This window comes from Dermacentor silvarum, chromosome 10 (genome assembly GCF_013339745.2).
Source record: "Dermacentor silvarum isolate Dsil-2018 chromosome 10, BIME_Dsil_1.4, whole genome shotgun sequence".
Taxonomy (NCBI): Eukaryota; Metazoa; Arthropoda; class Arachnida; order Ixodida; family Ixodidae; genus Dermacentor; species Dermacentor silvarum.
The window spans coordinates 15,360,410-15,387,749 of NC_051163.1; the positions used below are offsets into that span (position 1 = coordinate 15,360,410).

A 27,340-nucleotide genomic window follows, 5' to 3' on the forward strand; every position below is an offset into this window, starting at 1 on the left:
GCATCCATCTCGTGGCTGATACGAGCGCTGCCGACATACTCGCATGAGTGAAAATGAAGATGTAGTTTGACCCTTGGAAATTTTTTCATTGTTGTAGAGATAAGTGCAACAGGAAATGTGCTACTCATGTCACTTGGTGCAAGAATAGCCTCGCGTAGCTATCTGGTACACTTTAGCACAGCAAAGGGATGAGATACCGCGAACTAAACCGTAAACTGAGGGATAGCCTCTGGGTATGGCGCATCATAGGTGCCGCAATCAGAAGTAGTGGCGTCTATGTGAACATCCAAAGTCAAATCTGAACTGCACATCATGGTGACATTCAGGAGGTGGGTTTGTGGGCAGGCACCACCCCGCTCCGCCGTAGCCTTCACAATGCGAGGCATTGAAGTTTGAGCGGGAGGCACCGCAAAGGGGATCACAGGCAATCTTTTCCAATAACTTTACTTCTGCTGAACGCATTGAAGTATTTTTTGCTGCAAGGTATTTCTGGAATACAGTAGAGTTCCATTAATTTGATTTTTCTTTTAATTCGATTAAGGTCCCGGCTGGCGCCCATAAATTTCTGTGGGCCCAAAATTGCGTTATTTTGATCCTAAAATTCGCCTTCACTGGATAATTCAGGCCCGACCGATCAGCACGCACGCACCTGACCACTAAGGTGACACCAACAGCAATCCTTTTATCAGCAGCGTCTTGTCTCTGCGGAGCTTAAACAGTGAATCTCCCATCGAAAACTTCTATTTTCGGTCTACCCTAGGAACGTTTTCAAGCAATAACGATACCTCACAATGTACAAGTATAGTATTTAGCTTGTTCTAACGAGCACCTTTCTTTAAAAAAATAATAAAAAATTTGCGCAGGAAATTTTCTCTGCAATGCAATGGATACAATACCAAAACCGCATTCTCAGCGTTTATATGGTTCACCACATAACACGGCTGTATTGCGGCAAAGCTGACTTGAGAAAACTTGCCACCATTGTGCAGCACACGTTAGACCCTTGCCAATATTTTGGTAAAAATTGAGTGTGCGTTAGATTTTTACTTTGGATGCATAGAAAGCGGGCGCGCATTTAATTCGGGGTCTGTTAAAATCTGGCAAATACTGCCAAATGAATCGGTGGTGTGCTGTGTGTTTTTTCTGCATCTCGTTTAATTCGGCCCACCAGATAATTTGAATAATTTCATCGGTCTCCTCAGGGTCGAATTAACGGAAGTTGACTGTAGTCTGCTAATGCTTCGTCAAATGCTTTTCTCGACTTCCGTAAAAGTAGTTTAGGAACTCTTTAGGAGAACAAGAGCGAGATGCAAACAGCAAGTGCTAATAAAGGCAATGCAGAAATTTGTAGTGACTCAACATTGCAGTGGAAGGAGACAAAAAGTGTTGTGGGGTTTCGACTTTCTCACACTTGCCTCTGAAAGGCTAAGTTGCTCCCTTACGGGCATTTCAGGTGGGCACTGCCTGTTGCGCCCTCTATTCTGAAGATGGCTGCTGGTACCGGGGCGTCATCCGAGAGCTGCACCCTGGAAGCGTCACCGTGTTCTTTGTCGACTATGGCAACAGCGAGAACGTGGATGACTCGGGGATCAAGCAACTGCCGGACAGCCTGAGGTCCATCCCATGCCAGGCAGTGGCTTGCAGGCTCAGCGGTGCCGTGGCCATGGACGCTGCCGCGGCAACAGCTAGACTGGATGAGATTCTCGTCGATCAGGTTTGTCTCCAGTGCTTTGCTGCAGAGATACTACTGGTGGTCGCTATGAGAGCAGAAAGGTTGCCAAGTTCATTACTTTGCATTGCTCGTACTTGCAAAAACGACAAGGCAAGGAAAGGCCTGCATGTATCCTTTCTTTGCCTTGTGATATTTTTGTGCTACTGTTTCTCGTATTTTATTACGGTTTTTACCTATGCCCTTTTTAAGTATTTTCATTGTTTCAACATGACGTGTATGCAAAATTGCTGAGCTGCTGAATGTTGTTTGTCGGGCACTGACTTTAATATTCTGTAGCATGGTGCCCTTTCAGGAGAGAATGGTGTGTGTGCTTAACTTCTCCACCTGCCAACCAGTGATGCAACTACGAGGCCCTGGCCTAGTTGCCTCGCAATTCAGTATGTCATAATAAAAAAAAAGCATTGCTCAGGTTCAGGGATCTACCCATGGTGGGTGGCGGTGGAACTGCCACCCACCACTGGTTGACCGGTCAAAATTTCCCAAGTCATTTTTCGCAATCCTCGGGTGTTCCTTACATGTGCGGAAATATATGAAAAAAAAAGTGACGTAGACGTTGAGAAAATCGCACCTTTCTGGTGCATTGTAAACAAAAATTAGGTGTCGGGAAATGCCATCGCACCGAGGAGCACACAACTTTTCGTTGATTCAATGCTGCCATTTTGGAATCATCGTAAAGAGGAGAGATCAACCTTCAAATAGCCGTAGCGTCATATTTTGGCATATAGAAATAGAGCAAGAGAAGCGAATGAAAATCAAACTAGCATTGCATTTCGTTATGCAAGAAGTGCTCGTATAGGCTGATGCAGATTTGAATCGCTGGCGCATGTTTTGCGCACATTTTGACAGCAGCGAGCTCTGCATTCCTTCGTTGTGGCGACGTTTGGTAATTGCAGCAGGATGCATCGATGGCTCGCGTTAGTTTCATTAATGCGTGAATTGACGGTGCAACCCTCAATCCGCACAGTTTACAATTCAAAATGGCGGAACTGGTCGTATCGAAGAAAAAAAAAAAGAGGCTTAGTTGAATGTGTACCCCCCTCCCTTTGTTCACACAGTGTCCACCCCTCAAAAATGTCTGCAGAGAACCCTGTTCAGATGTATGGTGTACACTTCATTGAGACGAGGCGAAGTAGTGTGCTGATACCTTTTCAGGAATAGCTGACTGGCATCCAGCGTCCTCTGCGCTTCTCATTATAGACCTGCGTCTTTTCTAGAACTAGTTAAGTACATCAGAATTGCAGTGGTAGTTTTGAGGTAAGCTGAAAGGAGCTTGTGCATGGTGCTCCGGAAAGAGACTTCTGCAGTCCAGAATGCTGACACCTCTGGTACTGTGAAAAGGTTCTGTAAAGTCAGCCACTGATTATTAACAGCGGAGCTGTTTAAGCCGGCCGTAACTTGTGCCACGAGCCGCAAAACCTCGCCGAGCAATGACGTCACTGCGTTGCCTAGCAACCCCATACCAGCTGTGCGATAGCTTCGCCGAGCTGGGGAAGAGAGCTGAGGGAGAGCGAAAGCAGAGTATAAAAATAGCATTGCGCATAATAGCGGATGTGAGGTGGAGAGGAGGAGTGAGGCATGTGGTAGTGGGACACGTAGAGCTGCTGCCGACACCGATCACATTTCCCCGCTTTTGTGCCGAACACGCCTGGTGTCCGTGACTGCAGCCGATGCCTCTGGCTGCGGCTCGGCAGGCTTCGACCAGAGAACTGGACACTAAGTTGCTTCCGAAAGACTGAAGCGAGAGCTAGGGAAGCTGAAACCAAGCGTCGCAGAAGAGAACATCCCGAGTTAAGATTGAGGGAGGGCGAGCGTTCCCGTAGGCGAAGAAATGAAGATCCAGAGGCTTGTGCACGTGGCCAGTTGAATTAATCGCGATACTATGCAGAACATCGCGAATAAATCTTGAATGCCAGGAAACTAAGTGTGTGGTTTGCCACTACTGTGTACTAGGCTTTCTCCAGCTCCGCTGGTCTCTGGTGTTTGCGGTAGCAGGGCCACGCATAATTTTTTTGTACAGTAAAACCTCGTTAATATGTAGTTGGTGAATTCATGGATCAGGTACGCACTAAGTGATGTACTAATCAACCGACAATGGCAGATGAGCGGCTATAGACTTACCAGGCAGAAAAGAAAAAATAAAGCATGTTAATTCTCACTCAAACACACCCCCAGACAAGTTTTATTTGCGAGCAGGCAGCAACAAAATCTATGATAGATTTTCACTTGCCACCATGGTGGCGTTGCCGTGACAATGGCACCCTAAAACTCTGCAAGGCCGCAAGCCAGTTTCTCCCATCAGGCACCACCTCTCCGCGAATGCCCTCATGACGGTCATTGCATTAGCCGTGTCAGATAAGGCAGGGCCTTGATCCAAATCGCCATCCATGACGATGACGTGGAAGTGTTAAGAGCTATAGGAGCAGGAAACACGTCATGAGTCCCCCACTATGGCGTGCCTCTTAATCAGATCGTGGTTGTGGCACATAAAACCCCAAAATTAAATTACTTAATTAATCTCTACGGTGTACTTTGTTATATTTGTCATGTGATAAAAGAAATGTCAGAGGATCACGAAAAAAATTAAGTGAACTAGAAACGTTTTTGGCCAAGTGCATCATTTTGTTGCCACGTCCCCTTTTAACCAGTATAGCTAACGAATAAGTGTCCACAGCGGCCTGTCTCGGTGGATCTACCTGGAGGCTCTCGTTTTACTTTGACAGTCATGCTTTGGTGGTTTCTGCCTAATTTGTTGTTAACTACTGCTTTTTAAACAATTGCCAAATGCTACTACTAAGCCTCTGATTTCTGTTTGACAGGAGGTGACCCTCAAGGTGCATCGTTGTAGCCCCGACAAAGTCCACGATGTTGACATCATTCTCCCGACTGGGGTGAACGCTCGCGATCAGCTGATACAGGAAGGACTCGTGCAGTGTTCGGGTGGCCTTGCTTGTCCTCCACAGCCTCCAGCGTCTTCGGTGCACATGCCTCCTGTACAGATGTCTTCTCAGGAGGTCAGGCGTTTTTAGCCATTTTTAGGCATTAAGGAGATACCAAAGACTGAGAAATTGGAGGAAGATGTTTTTTTTAAACTGGTCTGTTTTGGCTATTACAGGTTTTCCTGCATAACCGCACCAAGTTTCCCACCACTTGGATTGATCATTTTAGGCATTTTAGGCATTAGTAACGGTTTGTATCACCTTTGCAAATAAAATTCTTGCTCATGCCTGCCTAACAATTTTTTTAAGGGTGTGCGAATACAGTAGAAGCTCATTCATACATTTTAGAGAATGGAAACCACGGAATAGTACTAACCCGGAAAATGAACGATCCGAACTTACAAAAAAAATTACGCAGGTCCAATGTGCATGTTGAAATCTATCTGAAGCAAGATTTCGTGAAATGGTTAATGAAATGCTATAACTTTCACACATTTCATTCCTGGTGACAATTTTAAAAATGCTAGTTGATGGCACAAAATTTATCGCCCCGCTTCTCGGTTTTGGGCACATGCCATAGACAGTATGGAAATTATCATCATAATCAACACAGACACTCATTTATAATCCCCCGTTGTGGGTATGTGCCTTAGTAACGGAACAATCATCATCATCAAAATGCAGAGAGATGACTTGGCTGAGCCTTCATTGCAGGTGTGTGCCATATTAAGTAAATCGTAATAGTAAACAGTGATGTTCTTGAAGAGACAGTACGCGTTCTGAGCAAGTGCCATTTTACTACCCTCTTCTTGGGTACGTGCCATTGTATGATAATCATTACCAATATGCAGAAACGCTTCTTGGACAATCCTCGTTGTGGGTATGTGATATGGTAGGAAATCAACACGCGGTGATAATCTCGAAGAGATAGTAGGAGTTCGCATTAATGTACTGGCCACTTCTTGGCCAATCCCCCCCATTGTAGGCTGGCCCATTGTACCAACCACTTCTTTGGTATGTGCCATTGTATGGAAATCGTTATCAACACACAGACACGCTTCTCAGCCAATCCCCGATTGTGGGTATGTGCCATAGTAGGAAATCATAATCATCATTAACACGCTGCAATCATCTCGGAGCTACTTGGAGGCACGATATGTACCTCGCTTCTTGGCCAATCCCCCACTGTGGGTATTTGCCATTGTACCACCTGCTTCTTTGGCATGTGTGATTGTATGGAAAACATCATCATTATGAACATGCGGAAATGCTTTTTATTTAGCCAATCGCCTGTTCAGGGCAAGTGTCATTGTACCTCCCGCTTCTTGGGTATGTGTCCCTGTATGGAATCGTCATCATTATGGTTAGAACATCAGGCTGCTGTGCTGGCGGGCAGAGGTTGGTATGCGGCCACCATATGTCTACAGTCTTCCGGCTCAGTACTTTTTGTTCGTGTTCTCTTTGCTCCACAATGTATGGACGAGGTTCAGCTGTATTCGCACACCCTTAAAAAAAAATTGTTGCGCAGGCGTCAGTAAGAACTTTATTTGCAGAGGTGATACAAGTACAAAACAAAAGACTTATTTATAATACTCTTCTTTTAAAAGAGTGTGATTGAATCTACTCTGCGAAAACCCGACTAGTGACCGACTGACCGACCCAGGCAAAACCATAGGATGGTGGGCAAAGGAAGCTGCGTTTTCAATATTTGGCAGATTGTACTATAGTTTACATCTACGTAATTTGAAGCGTTGCGCAAATCGTTGCAGAACAAGTAGCCAATGTGCGTTGTCATTTTTGCGGCTTACGCTTGCTGAAGCCGCCAAAACTCGCATCACGGTTTCTTGTGATGCGGGCAGACGAGTACTGCGGGGAAACTACCATGGTGGGTGCCTACTGCTCTCAATCACGCTTGCCTCGTGTCTTTTCTTGTTCACGTTGTATCTAGCTGCTGGAAAACATATTGTACAATTGCAGTTGGTGCTGGGAGATCATGCGAAACGATTATGTTGCTGGCTGTGTGAAAGCAAACACGGTTCTTAGCGTTTGATTCTATCTTATCTAAGAATATGTCTGATTTCGTGTTGAATTTTGTGATGGCTACGTGCTGCTGGATAAATGTCGTGCGTAAAAGTGCGCCCGGCCACTAAGACATCTGAGTACCCCCTCTTTGTGCTTCGAGTACAACCTCACTGTCTGCAAACCTGTGCCCTTGCTACTGAGAGGCTGGTTTTCTCGCAAGGCTCGGATGTCTTAGTGGGGGCAACTGCACAAAACAACCCGCAACTGCTGTAAGAATGCTCTTTCCGGGTGTGTAGCTTCAATGGGTCAGTCTCCAGCAGTGATGCCCGTCCACGCAGCCTCACTATACAAATATGCCAGCTCACTGCCACATGCCGCGCCTTCTCTGCTAGATCTGCTACAGATCTGCTACTGCAATACGCGCCTGAGCGAGACCCGGGACATTTAGTAAAGGGGCGGTATTCTGTAAGAGTCTACTTAGTGGACTGTCCATTTCGGCGACCGCTGATTCGCTGCTGCATGACGTGCAGGAAAAAGACTGGCTGGCACCTTCCTGCACGTCAAGTAGCAGCGAATCAGCGGCCGCCGAAATGGACAGTCCACTAAGGTAGACTCTTGCAGAATACCGCCCCAGATCTCGCAGGCGATGGGTGTTCCGCGATGAGCTTTACCAAAATGCCGCAGTGCATCAAAGTATGCTAGAAGGCACTATTCTAAACAAGTACAGGTGCATTGCACATGCTTACTTGGAGTTATAACCAAAACATTTATTTTAATGCAATCGAAGAGGCTTTCTCCCTTCTTCCTGTAGTATAATGTAGTATATCTCGCATTATATAAGTGGTTGCGCTATATTAGTTTCTTGTCAATGCAGTACCTTGACAACAGTAAATCGGTCAGACGTCTCGCACTGAAGGAAAACAAAAGGGGCTTACTGCACAAGCTGTGCTGCTGAAGGCCTGCTTGCATGTGACACAGAGATTAGGAAAAAGGAAGAGACAGTGTTCTTATGCAATTCTTTTCTAAGCTACGGCCATAGCAAACAGTACAGCACCAGTTCATTTGCGTTGGGTGTGAGCACAGCTTTTACCTTACGCATTTGTTACTTTTGAAATGCCATCCCCAGTCGTGAGGTTATTGCTTGGCAGCAAATGCAATGAGTGGTGGCTGGTGAGAGGTCAGATGCCTCTAAGTTTTTGAGCGTGTTATAAGGCACAGGTTGGCTAGAACAGACAGCTGATGTGAATTGCTCAATTTTTCCAAGCTAACAAGAGCAGAGTTTGTACACCTAATTGAAATCCTGCAAAACCCTTGAATTTGGCAAAATTCAAGGGTTTTTAGGGCCCTTAAAACTCCTTAAGGTAGGTCACCACCTTTGAGAAAAAAATTTACAATTGTAGTCCAAAAGTTACAATTACAGTTTTGCTTGTAAAGCTTAGGTAGTTTGAAACATTTAAATTATGAACTTAATAAAAATGTAAACAAAAAGAATTATATAAATCAAAATGTGCCAAAATGTGTATGTTGCACCAACAGTCATAACTACAAAATGGTTGGCGCGATTCAAATGCGACTTGGCATGTACGTAATGAGGGCAATAACCTGTGCATCTAACCACCACAGTTACCATATTTCTAAGCTAAGGTGCGTTATCATAAAAAGACTAATAAAGTTGATATCTGTCAGGTTTGTTTTTCACACATTTGGCCATAGTATAAAAGTTACTGCTCGTTTTCAATCATTCTGCTTGAATGCACATCTCGGTATATAAAGAAATAGCACACTGAATTTTATGCGAAAATATTTATTAGAAGGAAAGTTATCACTGTTCGCGTAGCTGTAGAATGCAAAAAATCACGTTTTGAAAAAAATGTCGTTTAAGATTTGAACCGAATGTCGATGTGATAAAAAAAAATTCAATATGTCTAAAATCGACCAGGCTCATAGCTTGGGCCCTCCTTAAAAGCGGCGCGATCTCCTTTTGAGCGAGCTGAAGCACATATTTTTTTTCTGGCCCGTCTTGCGTCTCCAGCTGCCTCACGTGCGGCCTTCCTCGCATAGCGACAGTCACTGGATTGACGCTTCCTTTTCGTCCTGTACTTTGCCATATTTCGTGGAGTAATATAATTTTCGCCTTGAAGGGCTAGAACTAAATCCGCTAGCGCGAAATGGCGTACGAAAAAGCTCAGATGGCACAAATAACGCAAACGCAAACCAACGCAAACACGCGCTATGTAAACGGAGTGCCGAGGCACCCTGCAGCCCTCTTTACAAACTTTTAAATAAATCGAAAACATTACCACAAAAGGCTTCCAAAAGCTTTAGAACGTACTTAAACAACTTAACATTACGTAATATGTATAGTACAAAGACACATTTATGGCGAGATGGCAGATGCTGTGGATTCGGAAACCTTCAGTTTTGGTTTCAGATGCATCTACGAGGGATTGGAAAAATGGTCATAACTTTTGAATGGCTTAAGATAACATATAATTCTTTTTGCTAAATATTCTTGAATAGACAGGGAGCTTGAACATGCTAACCCCCCCCCCCCCCCCCCAAAGACAATTTCTTTTTTTTTTTTTTTTTTCAAAAGCGCTTTTGAAGGTGGTGACCTACCTTAAGTGCCGTATATACTCGCATAATGAATGCACTTTTTTTTTTTCACCAAATAATCGAAGCAAAGTTAGGGGGGTGCGTTTATTATGTGGGGTAAATTTTATGGGAACTTTTTCAAAACAGCAAAAATTTAACACTGCGACCGTAATTATTTGAAAAATGCATTAAATAACTTATCTTTGCAGTAAAAATAGATGTAAGCTTCTTGGAAACCATAACAGAATTTTTATTGCACTTCACCACGCATCGAAACGACCAAACCACCGCTTCATGAACATTGTGGTTTTTCAACAGTTCATCCTCACAGCCGCTTCCGTCCGTCTGCCGTTATTGCAAGCATCACATTGAAGTGCTGCTTTTCAGTAACTGTTTTGACAAGCACGCTGTGTGCGTCTCTTTGCTCGACCGTCCCGCTTATCGGCATGTCAATGTTTATTGGTATCTGATCAGCGTTTCCGTTTTGTAAGCAGATAAACTCTGTCCTACAGCAGGCGTATAACTCGACTTTAAGCCCATCGCACATAGCGAAACCAAAGACAAGCAGAAAAGCGAGCAACAGACTATGCCGACCATTAGCCAGCCGCCCCTGCTTCACTTGGACTCTCCCAAGCGAAGCAGGGGAGAGTCCAATCAGAATAAAGTCCATAAACTGCGTTAAGTACGGTTGCTAAGTGCCAGTGGTCGTTTTTCTCTCTCTAGCCTGCGCAGTGCCTTTGCGCTGGCACTGGTGGCAAGCATGCGGTAAGAGCAGGCTGAGCGTTATCGCGGTCGCTGCTTCTGTCGGGTCCCAAGCGACTGTGATAATGCGCAGCCTGTTCTTACAGCATGCTTCCCGCCTGTGTTCTCTCGTCATGGCTTTGCCATAGACGGGTATCGAGATTTAGTGCGCTTGCTTTAAACACAGAGTGGAAGATCCTAGTCTCTGCGAAAAACTGTAGCACAGCCGTTCGATCGTGGGACTGCACAGTAGCAAAATTGGGGGTGCGTTCATTACGTGAGGAAAAAAATTTTCAGATTTTTCGCGACCAATTTGGGGGTGGGTGCATTCATTACACGAGTGCGTTTGTTACGCGAGTAAATACGGTATAAATGTGCTCTTTGAATTCCTCGAAAACCGGAGTGATGGGTGACTTTTGAACCTTCAAAGCTACAGACTCGGCATCTGAGCTATGCAATGGGCAATGCGTATTGGAAAATGATCCTAGATATTTTCTTTTCAGTGTTTCAATGTGTTGTGTCCTTCGGCATCCACCGACAGGCTTGCTTAAATGGACATTGCCATTGTAGAGTTAGATGAAGCCAGATGCAGCGACCAAACCGTACCACTATTTTTGTTGCTTTGCCAATTCACACCGCAGCCGTTATGGCTCCATTTTCGAGTCCTACACTCTAGAAATGCCTGGCAGAAAGTAAGCTTTAGCCATTTGGCTTTGACACAACGAGTCTCTTTGGCTGAAGCTGGACACTACTAGCCGTCATGCTGGAAGGTGATTGATATCATTGCAGTAGAAAATTCAACTTTATAAAGCCCTCTTAAGAGCTGGAGGCATGTATACGACTCAGCAGCTGCTCAGCTGCAAGAAATGGCAGCTAAGAAGGGGATTTTACTATTTTTTTATTGTAAGTGTACAATAGTTTTTTTTTTTTTTTTCCCCTCCTTGAATTTCGCCCTTGAAATCATTGAATTGCCCTTGAATTTTGTATTGAATTTATGTATGAACCCTGCACGAGTCAAATACACAATCTTTTAGTGTAACGGCTTACTAGTCTATTTTTTTTTTACCGTTGACAACGTAATTGCGATGTTCCAACATATTGAAATAACCTAACTTGCTTATAAGTGCATGTGCATATTATTCAATATTCGAAGCTAGGTTTCATATTTGAAACTTTTAATATCTGCACACTTTTCTTTTCTCTCGCAATCTGTCAGTTGGATCATTTTGATGGATGGAGGTTCACTTGAACTCAATCTTCTTGTACAGCTTTACCATGTGGGCGGCTTTCAATATCCGGCTCTGATAGAAGGTGTTGCGGTGCCCGTCGAAGTTTGCTGGGTGTTGACGCCTGGCGAAGTCTTCGTTCAGCTTGCAGAGACACGGAATGCCCTGGAGCAACTCATGAGTGAAATGCAGGTAAGCTGTGCCGTGTTTTTTGTGAGGTATGCCATAGTGGCAAGCTTCAGGTTAATTGTTGATGTTCTGGGGATCTTGTATCTCACGGGAGTACCGACCATCGCAGGTTCGGCTTGGCAAGCACTTTGGACCGCGTCAGCCGTCGCCTCTTCTAGCCTAGCACGCCGCTGTGCATGCACTCAGGCTGCAAAAAAAGGGGGAAGGGAAAAGAGAAACATAGTTTGGCTGTTAAACTGTTCTTTCAATACTGAATTTGCTTTAATTTCAATGTAAAACAAATATTCGAATAGAAAACACCGCAGTTCCATTTCTAAAAATTTCATGCCGCATCCCTAGTTTGGCACGTAAGTGTGATGTTAATGGTTTCTAAGTTTTGTATTTTGGCTGTTGTGGCTTAAGAAAGGTACTTGCTATGTTTAATCCTTGGCTCCTTTAGAATACAATGTAGTGCATCTTTACTCGGCAGGCGTCAAAATTCAATACGTCATGGCGCACTGCTGTGAGAACTTGAAGCCGGCGTTGCCACCCATCTTTAATTTTTCCATCATTTCTGGCTTATAAAGCCTGCTATCCTGTAAGAGTGACTCTTTGGTATTGCAGATGCATACCTGCCAACTCTCCCGAATTTTGCCCACCTCTCCCGATTGTACGGACGCGACCTCAAATATCCCGAAAAGCAGTCGCCACAGCACAGCGGTTTTTTTTTTTCGATTTTTTTTACGTCCTATCACTATAATTATAATATGCCCTGTAATAAAACCATCCGAGAAAGCAGCGCGGGAGCAGTTAGTCACCAGCATGCACTTTGAATCGTGGTAGCGGCAACCGGCACTACCATGAACTCAAGAACCCAACGGGCGCTGCCATATTGGATTTTCCCGATTGGCTCGTCTCTGGCTAGCTCACGCATTTTTAGCAATCCAGTTGTTATATGATCGTGAGTGCGCTACGCTTTTGGCTTTGTCAGGTTGTTGAGTGAAGTGCGGAATGTCTAACTACTCTTCGTTTCCTCGAGTTTAGTTAAGTGACAGATGGCACTTTATGATATCGTACACGACGGAGTTTCCATGCTTTGTCATTTCGTGGAGAGGTGACACGTGCGCCATTTCACACGGTGGCACAAAATTTTTACCCCCCCCCCCCCCTTGCGCGGCAGTCTTCCGACTTTTTATGTTACTAGGTTGGCAGGTATGCAGAAGAGTTAGTTACTAATGCAGCTCAAATTTTCTCTTTAATGTCTCTTTAATGCCTTGCTTTTATCATACCATGCTGTTGCTATGCAATTATCTTGTACATACATTGTGCTTTTTGCTTCATCTCTGCTTTGTGGCAGACGTACTATGCCACTCTTGGTGACGTGATCAGCAGCGACATTCGCCCAGGCCAGGCGTGCGTAGCCCTGTACTCTGAAGACGGGCAGTGGTACCGTGCCCGCGTGGTGCATGCCAAGGGCGGATTACTGGGCGTTCAGTACGTCGACTACGGAAACTGTGAAGAAATCCCCGAGGGCTCTGTGCGTCAGGTAAGCTCCCTGCCGCATGGGAGGTTCCCTTGGAAAAATGTGGGCCGTACCTCATTGTGGGAGTTTGTTCAAAACTGATAAATTCGTTGCCTTACTACTTCCACGCAGGATCGCCGTGCAAAGAAGGTAAGCGCACCTGCCTGCTTTCATCTTCATCTGCATGGTTGTGCTTGCACGCTCGCACCCGCACATTATTTTTGCCCATGCTTCCGTTATTGGCGTGGGAATTTTTTTTTTATGTTCAGTTTTTAAACGCTGGCTTCAGTTCTTTCCTGCCTTTGAAAAAATGCATGCAAGAATGCTAGCGCACTGTTCAGGAAACCACCGATCCAGCTTGAGTGAAATTTGTTTCAAGAAAGTTTTGGCATACAACTATCGTAATTGCCATAGTTTCCTAGAAAAAGTCATAGAGGGGAACTCTGGTGTTGCAATAGTCTTGCTCCCTCGGGAATACTTGGTAGTACATGGATTTGTCTAATCTCCATTCTTGTGGTGTAGATTGCGCAGTGAGTAATTCATTGGCATGGCTAACAGTGTCCAAGACACGACTGCGCCGTGAATTCTGGATTTTTTTAAGAATGCGCTGACTTAAGACCGTTATATGAAGAAATGAGACAGAAACACAATGTGACGGAACAAATTTTGGATGCGATGGTTGACCACGCTGAGTGCCAGCAGCCGTCATCAGATGGCACCCACAAATTAAAAACATAAATTTAAAAAGATACGGATAATTGCCCGGAGAAACAAAAAATTTTGCTGTTTTGCCAGAAAGGTGGCACTAGGAAAGAGACAAGTACATGAAATAAGTAGCAGTAATAGTATAAACTTTATTTCTCCTATACCCGTGTCACACGGGCGTTTGGAAGGCCTTCCAACCGATAGTCCGTTGACTCGAAGGTCAAGTTCGAGCTGCTACATGGGCAGTTTCAAAGGCCGCCGAGTCAATAGTCTATCGAGCCAACGGAGCACCCTACAACTCTATCGAAACCCCGATGGCCTTTGAGCACCGGAAGCGGAAACAGCGCCAATGGGCCCTCTCGTTCACAGTGTGCTCGTACTCGCGAATAGAAAGAAAAAATCAAACCAAATGCTCTCAAAAATAGTATATACGAGTGTTATTAATTATTTAATAAAGTACTTTTGCCACTAGAAATGTGCGAACTGCACATACTCTCGACAACAGCGATGTACTTGTGTTCATCGTGCCACAGTTTCGCTACTCAATAACTTAAAAACTAAACATATATTTATAACAATATATAAACAATTTATTAAAATACATTTCTGTGCTTTTGAGTGACACTAAAGATTCGCAGCGCCGCACAAATTTCGAGAAACACCTGAACCACTCCATGGCCTTTCAAGAGTGCCGTGTAGCACCGCCACAACTTCTTTGAGTCGATAGAGTTGTGGCGTTTCGAAGGCCGTCAACTGGAAGGCCTTCCAAGCTTGCCCGTGTGACACGGGCATTAGTAAGGTTCATAGTAAATTGGGTGCGAGATTGTTCAGTTTTGTACAGGAAGAACATTGACCCGCAGTGGAGGAAGAAAACTAGGAAGCTTACTAGCAAGTATGCGACCGGTATGGTCAGCAACATGGCAAAAAAAACATCAAATGCAAAGTGAGTGAAGCTGAGACAATCTCATGGGTGGCGGCAATGGAAAAGAAACCTGCTATGACTAACTACGTCAAAGGAAAAAAAAAAAAAAAACGAAATCGGGAAAGAAACAATTTATGATAACTCAAAGGGAAGCTCCTTACTTTTCGAAGCCAGATCGGGGTGCCTTAGAACTCGTAGAGTATACAGTAAGGTACACCAAGGGCGAATACACATGTGCTTGCTGTGGTAAAGCTAGGGAAACGATGGAACGTGTTTTATTGGAATGTGAAGATATCTACCCAGCTGCCAGTTTAAGCTCCTCTGGCCTCCTTGAAGCCTTTGTGTTCAGGGATGGCAGGGGAAAAGTAAACATGTCCACAATAGAGATTAAACATGTCTGCAGTAGAGATTAGCAAGAAGTGATTGGAGGTGTGGTGGCAGAAAAGCAGGGAGACCACAAACTATGGAGGCGGACAAGAACAGTTCCCAGTAATGGTTGAAAAAGTGTGATGCTCGGAATTCTCCGTATCTGTGTGTTCCTCAAAAATATAGGTAGGACATTAAGCAAGAGCTTTGTGGCGTAACCCCGCCACCCCGGATATTTCAAAGGGGACGCTTATAGCATCCATCCATGCTCTGCGGACAAGCGAGGTTGCCTAGGCGATGGGGAAGCCTTTCTTCTAGTTGCTTGTCAACTGCATGTACTCCACACGGAATGTGTCCACAATGTTGCCCTTTAGCACTTTAGTTTGTATGTAAAAAGTAAACACAGTTGCTGACTGATACTTCTTCAGACATGGATAGGGTCACAAAAATGTGGATAATCAATCAGGCAGGTTGAAAAAACGTATAAAAAAATTCCGTGACGGTTGTGGTCGCGGGTGCATTTCGTGTTTACCTGTTGCAAAGTGCAGATAGGGTGCGTGTGACTGTGACTCCAAGATGCCATCAATTTAAATTGTGTTCTGGAAATTCACTTTGGAGCGTTAGTTGTGTCCACACGTAAGCTTCTTCAGCCTTTCCTTCCAGCTCATGGCAATCTGTTATACCATATTTTCTCTTGTATAACCTGCACCCCCAATTAAAACAGCCCGAAAAAAAAATCCACGCATATAACCCATGGAAATAACTGTATACAACAGTGTTCGTATCTTTGCCAAAACAGTCTACATTCGCTGATGCATAACTCGTCCACGTCCTATCTTCAAGGGGTGACTCTGCCCCCATCCTCTTCGGCGATGCTGATAATCTTTCACTTTTTCGGCACTGTAAAGGACGGCTGTTAAATGCAGCTTATCGTGATTAGAGTTTTAGTTCGCCAGTGCTGCGTGCACTATTCACAAACTACTAAACGTGAAGTGGTGACCCGTAAAGGGATGGAAAATGGTCGACCATGAAGGAGGAGAAGGGAGCTTCAACATACAGGGGTGGGGAGAGGGTGCGGTTCCCTAGAAGGTAACGAAACTGGATAATGCAGCCTTGAGGTGTGGCTTCATGGCAGCGAAGCACGCTCTGCCCCAAAGCCACAGCTCAAGGCAAAATCGCAAATGGCCCGCACTCCGCCTTTACTATTCAATATAACGAAAATTTTGTTACGGGTAGTGTTGTGCGAATATTCGAATTGTCAAATAGTAGTTTAGAGTATTACGCTATTCGTTTCGACAGCAGTTGTAATATTCATCCTTTTCGATGTGTTGGCAAACGGTCGCGAGTTTGTTTACTGTCTAATAATCAGATCCACTGGCAGCCGTAGCCACCACCATGGCAACGCTAGGCCTAGCTACTTCGACGTTCGCTACCAAGTTTCTTGCTTGCGGTGCCGTGTTTTTAATTGAAACAGCTCGCCGCTGTTGGCGAACTGCAATGGCTCCAACTCCGCCTTCGTGATTCCTCGCCAATGGCTGCGAGCATGCTGCGATCAGTTAAGCCCATGCGCGTGATCTCCATGTAGTCGTTGACGAGTGCAAACATATTAAGGCCGAGCTTCCCGCGACTCCATGCCTCCCGAAATCCCCGCTGGCTAGGCCTGCCTAACCAGTGCCCCTCATCGGTGACCAAAGTTGTGTTTTGGTGCCAAGCCAACAAAACACTTCGCAGTGGCTGTACGGCAATTGAAAAGCAGAGCACTTATAAGCAGTGCCATCCGTACTTCAACAAAATTAGGGCACACGTGGCATGTGCTACACTTGAATGGTGGCTTGCGATCACCATGTTTTGACATTAGGCACACGCGGATCTGTCCGAGAAATCGAACGAGACGCTGTACGAAGTCCGAAATTTCCATCACTGTTCTACATTGGTTCTGTGGTGTTGGCAGTGGTGTGGAAAAGTCTGAATAATCAAACAGGCTTGAAAAAAAGTCGCAGTTTCCCCCGAAAGGCGAAGCATCGATTGGGACAGAAAATTAGTGAACAGCTATACGAAGTAAGGATAGTAGTTTTATCAGCCGTATAAACTTGTAAACTGTGGGGTCTCACACGCGCTCTTGGGACAAGGGAACGACAGCACAGTAGTGCAAACAAGCGAAAGGGCATTTATTGCAGCTTTCTTACACTTATGAGTAATAGCCTAATTACTACGCCGATGGGCGCGCGACAAATTTAGGAAGTCCGACTAACCGCGACCGGATAGCGAGCGAATATGTTCGAACAATCTGTGTTTGTCCATTCCGGTGTCGTGCTCCTAAGGCTTATCGGGATGGTCTCGCGAAGCGGGTCGACGCACGCGCATAAGGTCCGCGCAGCTTGCCAACCCCCATGCCAAAGAGGAAGCGCCTTCTTCCTTTTGTCCCCAAGCAACCTCACCGTTAGGTGGCATTAGGAGCACAACATTAGCGCCATCTCTCGTAATGCGCCACTGCCGTGAAGCCGCGCAGCAAAGCCGGATTACAGGAAATGGGAGCCATGCGGAGAAAACATCAGGGGACGCGTGAGAGTCGCGCATCCCCCCAAAACATAAGCATACTAACTCAGTGAACAAACTTGGTGTGACACGTGCACAAGCACATGCACAAGCCACATCTCACTCGATGACCACAGAAACTCGCTGGCAAAACGCTGGAGTGAGGAAGTGCGGCAGCGAGTGAATTGACCTTAGTACTGCGTCTCGCATCAACACGAACTAAGCCGCGCCATCACAGTGCACCGAAGACTGTGTCGCCGATGCTTATGGCTTTCATGATACAGCGGCCCCGGCAAGCTCGCCGGGGCCGCTGTATCTTGAAAGCCATGTGTGTCGGAGACACGGTCCACCGTGCTCTGTGTTCACGCCGCCGCAACGCGACCGCTCCCTCCCTCCCCCTAGAGTGTTGCGCGCAACAGAAGACGGCATGTTTCCTTCCCGTTTATGTCCCTTGTGTAAGTGAGATTGAGCTGCGATCTCCGGTTCACCCTTGCGCGCTTTCACTCGCACATACAGCACACAGAGCGCGGCGATGATTTTATCGCCGTTGGACTTTATGCGGAATCTCACGGTGACGACGACAGCAGAAATGTGCTTGCTGTCGCAATAAAATTAGTCGGCAGCTATACTTTGTCTGCTTCAGGGTTAGTGGTAGTACGGTTGTTGTATGCTAAGCTTTTCATTGTTTGCAATCACCCATGCTTTTTCTGTCACGCAGGTTGTGTTCAGTTTGCACTCATCATTGTCATTCATTGTCATCTTGAGATTAGTTCAAGCTTGTGGTTAGGTTCTGCAAGCTCTTTACTCATGGAGGAGTCCATCTGCTGTTGCAAGCAAAATAACATATGCCATGCCCAAAGCCAGCTTCATTGCTAGACTCAAAAGCATTTGAAGAAAAATTGTTGTGGTTAATTAAGTGGCCAGTGTGGAAATGCAGTAAATGCAGTAGCATGTTTTGGCAGCAACTTAAAGAGCAAATATTATGGGTATTTTTCGGTAATTCTTCCTATGGTGTGTGAGCCTGTAAGGCAGCTGCGTGACTGAATAATAACTGTTAGTTTGCATGATTGGCATTTGCGCACTGTTTATCATAAAGTGCTTAGTTTAATCTTTGCAAGTCATTACACCGATAACTTCTCGTAGCCATCACCAAAAGAAACATCATTTATGATTATATTGATATGCCCTTCACTTACTAGTGACGAGAGAGAGCATCCACCACATATACAACGAGAGAGACGCAAATGCAGCACGAGCGCTGCGAGCAACAAGAGAAGAGCATGCACACTGCCGTGGAGGCAACACACAGTGGTGTTGCTACTTGACTGCAAGAAGACACTTTTTAACATTGGGGGCACTTCTCAAGGGGTGCACAGTAGCACCACTTAGCCGAGGTTGTGAGGTCTATATAACCGGTAATTATTACAACCGAGTTGCACTAAAAAAGCAGAGTGGACAAACATGCAATCAATTTAATTAGACAGAAGTACTGTCGAAACTACTTGTAGCATTACTGGTTTGTACAATACTCAGGTGTAACAATGAGCAGCCGTGCCCTACCTTGAACTTTTGTGTATGTACTATGATAAAATAAACCGCTCACTGCTAGGTTCCCATGCTGCATTATTGGCTGTAACAATTGAATCTGGCTACTAGTTGTCTACGCCGAAAAGAAAAGGAACTCGAAATCCACAACAAGAACAAGAATGCGAGCCACCGTACACCTTCGCCATATACCGTATTTACTTACCCAAGTCTTAGCGCACCCCCAGTTCTAACACACACCTGACTTCCACAACCGAAAGAAAAAGGAATCTGACCAATTTTATATTTTCAACAGTGAACAACCTATTTATTAGGCCTGTACTTCATTCACTATCGCTCTCGGATAGCTCTTTTTCACTTTCTGGCCATAGCATCTCGTCTTCAGTGCCAACCATAGCCGACGGGATCCCGATCCAAGCTTCCGCCACCCACCTTGCCACTTCCTCAATCGAGGCACGCTTCAGCTGGTTGCTGGCTGTGAATGTGTGCCATAGTTTCTCACTACATTACCTAGAGGGAAAACTGGCACTGCTGCGCTGTGGCATCCATGGGAATGCCGGTATATTGTGACTTCGGATTGGCATCGTTTTTGGAGAGCCAGAACGCCTTGAAGACGCACCTGGCTAGCACCGTTCCGTCTGTCACAATGATTCATTTCTTGCTAAAAGAGCACGTAAAAAACTGATTTAGCTTTGTTATTACGCAAAAACATGTTTTGTTTAATTTTGAGGACTTACTATTGGATGCACAATTATATTAAACGTAAAAAGTATCAGCTGGCCGCTAAAGTTGGAGGGCAGACGACAAGATTATCACTCGCTTTGGAACAACTTGTCGTCTGTTCTTGCTTTTCTTCGCTTGATTCTGCATTGTAGGTGAGTAAACTTTATTGAGAGATGTAATATGGGTTAATGAAACCCTTTTCTGTAGATTTTACTTTAAGAACGCATTATTTGTGTAGCCATATCCACGTTTTAGACGAAGCCTCGTTCAACACCAGCGAACACAAGCCTCACAGACAAATATCCCATCATTCCCATGAGGGCACGGCGCCCTTTAAGAAACTCGCATAGACAGTGGCGCCAGTTTACCGTGTAAGTGTTATAGTGAGAAACTCTATGATGTGTGCCATCCATTCATCAGCCACTCGCTATAAAATGCTCGAATGCACTCCTTGACAGGATTGTTGATACACGTCTCGTGGCTGCAGTGGGAATGTCATTCCACCCGTTATTACCACCAGGTCTGTGTGGCAAGACCTGCGTCTTTTCATCATTGCTGGACAAAAGCAGGCGAACTTGTTTGGCCCCCGTCGACTCCTCTGTTGTGTTGGCAGGCCTATCAAAGTACACCGGAGTCTGGTCAGCGTAGCCAATCTGGCCCAGTTGATATGCGTTGCTGTATCGCAACGATAAAGCATACCGCTGAAAAGAAAACAGCTTCTCTTCGAATTCCTGGGACAACTTCTGGCACTTGCCAGTCTGCCTTCCCAAAGAAAATTCTTTTCGCTTAATAACTCTGCTAATCCAGTTACGGCTTGCTTTAAGCTGGCTTCTTGGAAGGCCTCAACTCCTGGCAAGTTCAAGGTCCTTTACCTATAGTGCCTCCGTGGTCACGGGCATGTGGTCCACTCAGAGCTTCAGGACGAAGTCTGTCATTTTGTCAAGGTTCGGGAACCTCCTTGTTCACGGACTGTGGTGGCCTTTACTTGATGCTTTACTGTCGGAAATGGACTTCAGTTTTTGCCATTTGCAAATGCAAGCCTTTGGTATGCTGAATTCGCAGTGCTGCGGCTCGGTTTCCACTCTCCTCCACGGGTAGGATCACTTTCCACTTAAAGCAATCCTCATAGCGGAAACGACTCGTCTTCGTGGCCAAGAATCCACTAACCAGCCTTGGCAAGCAAACTCTTTGAAGCCATTCTCCTTGCATTTTCCCCGTCACAGTATTGGCCCAACATGTTACCTGTGTTGCCAGTACTGGCCAAGAACGTTTAGTTGCTGGTAGTTTTTAATCTATGTATACTTGTTCGACTGCGCTGTCGTAGCTCTGCCTGTAATGGGAGCACTAAAACCTGCTGTGCGCACTTGACTTGATGATCACAGGTTGGGCTAATATGTTTCGCTTGAGTCATGTGGTGCAACGTTCTCTCCTAACTTTTCCTTCCTCCGTCATTGTGCTGATGTTAGAGGGTTGGTAGGATAACAGGCGAGAGGCGCATGAGGCAGGCAATGCGTAGGGCAACTAAACGAAGACGCAGGTGAATGCAGTGGCTCAGGTTTTTTGTTTCTTCAGACTTTGCGTTCCTTTTTCTTTCAGCGCGCACACACACTAGCCAGATTTAATTGCTATAAGCGATGGCACGGCATGGGAGCATTGTAGCAAGCTGTTTATTTTGCCATAGAACACATACAAAAGTTGACAGTGCATTGGCTACTCATTGTAATATCCGACTTATTGTTAAAATCAGTATCGTTATAAGGTGGAACGGTTCAACTGTATACGTGCATTTAAGCATCACTCTAGCCAGCACCTCATTGACATTGCAAGCTTGGGAGCACATCGACTCTGGCTTCTGGCATCGTGCTCATTTTCCTGTGGGAGATGCACACCTGCATGCATTGCTTGGTGACAGCTTCAAGGCAGACATAATTTTTCATCGCTTACTGCACGACTTGATTCAAGTGATTATCAATGTGAACGGTAAGTGGTGGCCATGGGTACATTGTTCCTTTTAGTGGTGCTTTTTGATTATCTGTGATGAGCTCTCTTGCCTCCCTGTGAAAAGTGCCTTTGTCATGAAACCTGCTCGTATTTAGAATGAATTTTAGCCTCTCCTCTCTGCCCCTTTCTGTCAAGGGTGTTTGTTTGTTTGCCTTTTTTTTTTTTAATCGGGACAGAAGGTAAGGCGTGCAGACACGGACACTAGAGAAGAGAACCAGACAACACAAACGCCGACTGTCAACTGAAGGGCGCACTGTACGATGAATTCCTACCAATTAGCTCAATTTTCTGTAGTTCTAAGCTTTGTTTGTTTGTTTGTTTGTTTGTTCTGCCATCTTGTCCAAGATTATAGCTGCATGGGTACACAAAGGTTTTTCAAAAGGTACAAAATATAATGCGAGGCCAAAATTTTTTATATGTCAATACAAAACTCAAAATAAAATAAATTGAGGTGGCTTTGTAACAATGAGTTAGTAATAGTTCCGGGTACAAATTAACTCTGGGAGAATTTATTCATGAAGTTAACTGTTCTGTTACTGTGTTGATTCCTAGTGGCATAACCTAGGAATGCACAAGAACATTGTAGGTTTGGATGTTGAAATAACTATTCATTATTAAGCTGATTTGCCCCAGTAAGAAAAACAAATGTTAAAGCAGTGTGCTTAAAACCATAGTTGCCCTCCAGTCCACTAAGAACTGCCACAATCGGCACTCTTTGAAGGAGCAGTGAGTTGCAGAAGAAGTTTGCAAGTGGCTTGTTAAAAGCAACATGTCCAAATGAACATAACCAGTCATTCTTGTTGTTGCTGATTTTCACTCATGAGTGGCTACATGGAACACGCAAGCAAGAACTTTAATCTGGTTGTACTTCTTAGATTCAAAGCTTCTAGAGGTAAACATAATGCTCTGCATTGGATAGCAGTGATGGTTGTCAATCATATCTGACAGAACACAATGTGTTCCTGAATTCCCAGTTGTACGCAAGCTTCAGTGGTGAAGAAAGAGATTACTGTGAAGCAAATTTATTGGAAACACCAGGTTGCGAGCGCTAACCGGCTCTGAATTAACTAGCAGAAAACAATTTCTCTGTGGTGTAGCCATAACAGCTTGCTGTAGCTCTACCATCAAAATTAACCTTGTGAAAATTACTGTCACCAGCAATCTGGCCATGAATCTTGAACTATGTCCTAAGTGGCCACATTTTAGGATATGTGCAAACGCCCGCACCCATCAGTTCACAACTGAGCTACTGTTGCACATGCTACGCAGATCCTGGCGAAGTATGCAGTGCTGCCTGCACAGGCCGTTCGGTGTCGGATCCGTTCAGTGGCTCCCCCAGGTGGCCGCTCGACATGGCCGGTGCTGGTAGACCAAGGGCCACTGGAGCAGGCCTTTGAGGGTGCATTCCTCTGCCGACCAGCTGCGCAGAAAGATGGCGTCCACCTGGTCGACCTCGAACGCCAAGGCGGTGGGCCGTCCCTCGTCGAGACCTTGGTCGCTGCGGGGCTTGCTGCGGATGTGACCACCATTCCCCGTGAGCTGGGATCCACGTCCGAGGCCAGCCAGAGCCAGAAGCAAGCCCTGAGGGCCGTGATTTCACCTGCCGAGTTTGTTTTTCATCCGAAGCAGTATGTGGACATCAAGGTGAGTTTGCTGTGGTTGGTGGAGTGATCCTGTATAACTTCTTTTTGATTATTTAGGTGCATTAAACAAAGCATGACTGCTGGGATGCAAAAGTGACAGTAATACAATTTTCATATGCGTAGAGCCCTCCGTTATTGAGTCGTATAGAGATTGTCGCATTTTAGTGACAGTGAACAACCACACAGTACCAATCTACACGTGTCAATATTTTAATGGGGCATTTGCTATATGGGTGTTCCGTAAAATGATCAATTGTGAGTTCATTGTGCAGGGTAGTACAGCTGCGCGAATTGCACCAAAGTTCTACATTTGCAACTTGCTGCACCAAAACCATAAATATGCCTTTAATTGCGCCCGAGCTGCTCCAAAACACCGAGTGCAACCACGAAGGGTTTGTGTTCAGGCCAGTTTCAACGGGAAGTGGCAGCTAGATGAACAGCCTGGGTTTTCTCCATCCTCAAAATATTGGGAGTTGCCGTAGTTGTCGAATATCACACCACCGAGTATCGCACCATTCCAGCCTGCGTTTTGTTGCCTTCAAGTACGATAATGCACGACCATATTACATGCTCGCAAGGCCGTGTTTTATCAGGGACTAATGAGTTGCATGTCTTCATACTTTTCCTGTGAGACGTCAACACGTGTTCATGATCATACCTGCCAGCGGAGCCGGTAGACTATACCGGCTTTGCTGGCTTGGTTATCTGGCATCAGGAGGCAGCTGTGTTCCATCAGGAACACTCCAATGTTCAGTGTTTATTTCATTTTTGTGCGCTTGTTCTGCTCACGCTGGCACGAGTGCAAAAGCATCAAATTGGCTGTGCATAGCTTGCGAGGGACAACCTAGCAGCACACAAGTCGATCATTCAAGGACCGATTTTTCAGACATGCCTGATAATATACACCTTCACGGCACCACCACGTACCCCATAGAGCCAATGTATAAAGACGTCTGAAATTTTGGACACTGAAACTCCTTCGTCTACCAATTTTTCTGACTTTTTGCTGTGGCCGCTGGTCTGAAATGGCATTAATTGAAGCCACCTCCGCTGCCATTTTGGCTATCCCGCAGCCTTGAACCAGCGGTCTCGCATGACCATCCGCTAGTAGCCTAGTACACTCGAACCTCTTTATAATGAAGTGGAAGAAAGTGTAGAAAGTACAGGTAAACCTGGATATAACAAAATTGACAAATTCCCTAAAAATTTCGTTATAAAGAGGATTTCGTTATATGCAGGTTCGGCACGAAAATTCGAAAGAGAAACGCTTACCGTATTTACTCGATTCTAAGGTGCCCTCAATTATAACGCGCACCCGTTTTCCATGACCAAAGGAGAGGGGGAAAAAATCCTTTACAGTACCGCGCACCTCATGCTTTCATACAGAAATACAACGATCGCTCACGATTTACTCCCAATACACTAAAGTTTCAATGAACAAGAAAGTCCTAGTTACTGGATGCGTGGACGTGTGTAGTTTCACACAAGCGTGAGGCATCGTAAATGAAGAGCGAGCGACACGATGGCATTGTAGCGTCGTATAGTGTCACCTAGTATCAGGTTATTGAAGTGAAGCGCAGAGACTTGCGCAGTAACCAAAGAGTGGCGCTGCCAGCGCGTTGGAAAAAAAATAGTTTGTTTGGGTTTTTTTTTTTCTTTTTTCTTTTTTTTTTTTTTCTTCCTTCCTTCCTTCGGCAACATCAACTGGAAAAGGAGAGTGCTGGCTTGGGCAGGCTAGGCCAGCTGCAGCAAGCAGCAGGATCAGGTTTGAATGAAGGGAGGGGGAAAGGTCACGCCCGCGGCAGCAAGACCGCCGGTCGAGGGATGCAGGCCCGCCTTGCGCACGCTCGTACACACGTACGCATGCGCTCGCTCTCGCCTCGCAGTCGCCATGAATTTGAGCACGCCAAGCACGACGCCGCCACTTCGCATTCCGTCGCGGCGGAGAAGGTTCTTCCGGTTGCTGCTCGCACAAAAATGACAAAATTTGGGGCGAAATCTCGAGGTTGTGAGGAAAATTCGTTATTCCAAGGGGGTCTCCCGCTGCCACTTTGTTACGTAGAGGTCTAAAATACATGTGCTTCTATGGAGTCACGGCGGGGAATAGAAAAACTTCGTTATATCCAGGAATTCGTTATATGGAGGTTCGTTATAAGCAGGTTTAACTGTACTTCATTAGATCCGTTACTTTGTATATCAATTATTGTCTTTTACTGACAGTATGGCTAATGGGGTCACAATTCTAAAAATGGAAATAAGAACGCGGCATTGCGGCTCGCGAAACCTCTACAGCAATGCGTGCGATGAAATATGAATAAAATAACAAAAGAATCATCAGCGTGTGCAACATTTGACTTGGCACCCGACGCAACAGCCTTTAGAAAGCTGCCTTCTGTTCCATACCATACCATTCTGTTCCATTGTGACGGTCTTTCGCGTCCACTTTCCACTTGGCTCTTCGCGATTGAGCAGCACGTGGCACACTACGCAGCGCTCCGCTGTGTGATTGAGGAGGCAAGCAAACGAAACCTCCGTGCTTTCAGGGATGCCACACAGTTGCACTTTCCAAGGTCTAGTGTCGCGATCTAGAGGTCTAGCACTATGATCATCCGATCGGGCAGACCTGCTTCCCGTCGGCATCCATGCTTGCCCATGCTTGTGGAAGCCGGCCCCCTGCGCTCCTAGCTTCCACTGCATAGGCACAGAAAGGTGGGCAGTGGTGAGCATGTGGTCATAGAGGTGGGCAATCAGCCAGAGTGGTGGGCGGCAAAACCACCGCCGCCCCCCTGTGAGAACACTGAGGGAGTCTGAAAAATGGTTGACTGTATTTGGGTTAAAATCATTTCACACACCCATGTTGGTTTTGTTGAATACTATTTTCTTGTCTGGTGCTTCAGGTACTAGCACAAAGGAGACCATGAAGGGGTTAAAATAATGGGACTACCTTTGATATTGATACACTGCAATCCATGAGTTACCACATTGCAACTGCGTTAAAAACGCTTAAGCGTGCCTGATAACAAGTTATAGCTGAAAAATTGCAAAGCAGGGATTACAGAGACACAGTGACTGCTTCCGTCGAGGAGGAGCCATGCACCAAGTCATAACATGTTTGTAGTTGGGGGGAATTGGGTGGTTGTGCCTTTTGGTGCTGGCTTACCGGGGTTTTCGTTGTTCACTGTGACGCCACAGGTGACAGCCGTCGTGTCTATGTCAGAGGTGTGGTGCTGCCTCGTGGAATGTGTGGAGCCCATGGCCAAAGCTCTCCAGGAGGCTGGTGATGCAGCACCAAAGTTTCGTAATCCAGTGCCCGGCGAAGCCTGCGTGGCACGGCTGCCAGCAAAGGACGAGGGAGCCGAAGGAGACGCTGTACTCACACCCTGGGCACGCGCCGTGGTGAAGTCACGCCCTTCGCCGGCCAAGTTGGAGCTGTTCTTTGTCGACGTGGGAGGCACCAGGGTGGTACACCACACTGAGGTACATGCATAACTAGCGCTCTTCTTCGCTCGTTGGAGTGCTACAAAATGCTGATTTAGACCATGAAAATTCTTTGTCGGCACCTTATAAAAGTCCAAAATTTTCTCAACATATGCTGCTATGAACACACTACATAGCTTTCATACCAGTTCTCGACAGGTTACTGAACATGACTTGTTCCCCTTGCGACGAAGGGAGCCAGCCACAGTGTACAGTCGGCCACAACAGTTTACGGGATGCTGGGCCCGTGGAAAACGTGAATTTTCTGCTCTGTGGAGGTGTAGTAGCACTTCTAATTTAATGATCCACTATGTAGGTTGCAAAAGTTAATGCAGATATTGATTTCATGCATGTCCCCATGCTTCGCAAGAATCATGTTCTCGGAATCCTGTGTCCCTGTGACAGTGCCTTGGTATGGATGTCCTAGCTTACTGTCACAGTGATACAGCGATACCACACTGTTACCAAGCTATAGAGCTTC

General features: G+C 45.7%; 1 protein-coding gene across 4 annotated transcripts in view; it reads left to right on the forward strand.

Annotated features, from left to right (window-relative positions):
• LOC119466618 (uncharacterized) overlaps positions 1–27,340 on the forward strand; it is a 44,848-nt gene that overhangs the window by 6,939 nt on the left and 10,569 nt on the right. For 3 of the 4 annotated variants that reach the window (XM_049657294.1, XM_049657296.1, XM_049657297.1), the window contains exons 3-9: positions 1,454–1,714; positions 4,549–4,743; positions 11,295–11,444; positions 12,778–12,966; positions 13,075–13,092; positions 23,009–23,383; positions 26,575–26,859. In XM_049657294.1, coding sequence (XP_049513251.1) covers positions 1,454–1,714; positions 4,549–4,743; positions 11,295–11,444; positions 12,778–12,966; positions 13,075–13,092; positions 23,009–23,383; positions 26,575–26,859 — 1,473 coding nt within the window. The remainder of the gene's footprint in view (positions 1–1,453; positions 1,715–4,548; positions 4,744–11,294; positions 11,445–12,777; positions 12,967–13,074; positions 13,093–23,008; positions 23,384–26,574; positions 26,860–27,340) is intronic. The other variant, XM_049657295.1, reaches the window with a different exon arrangement.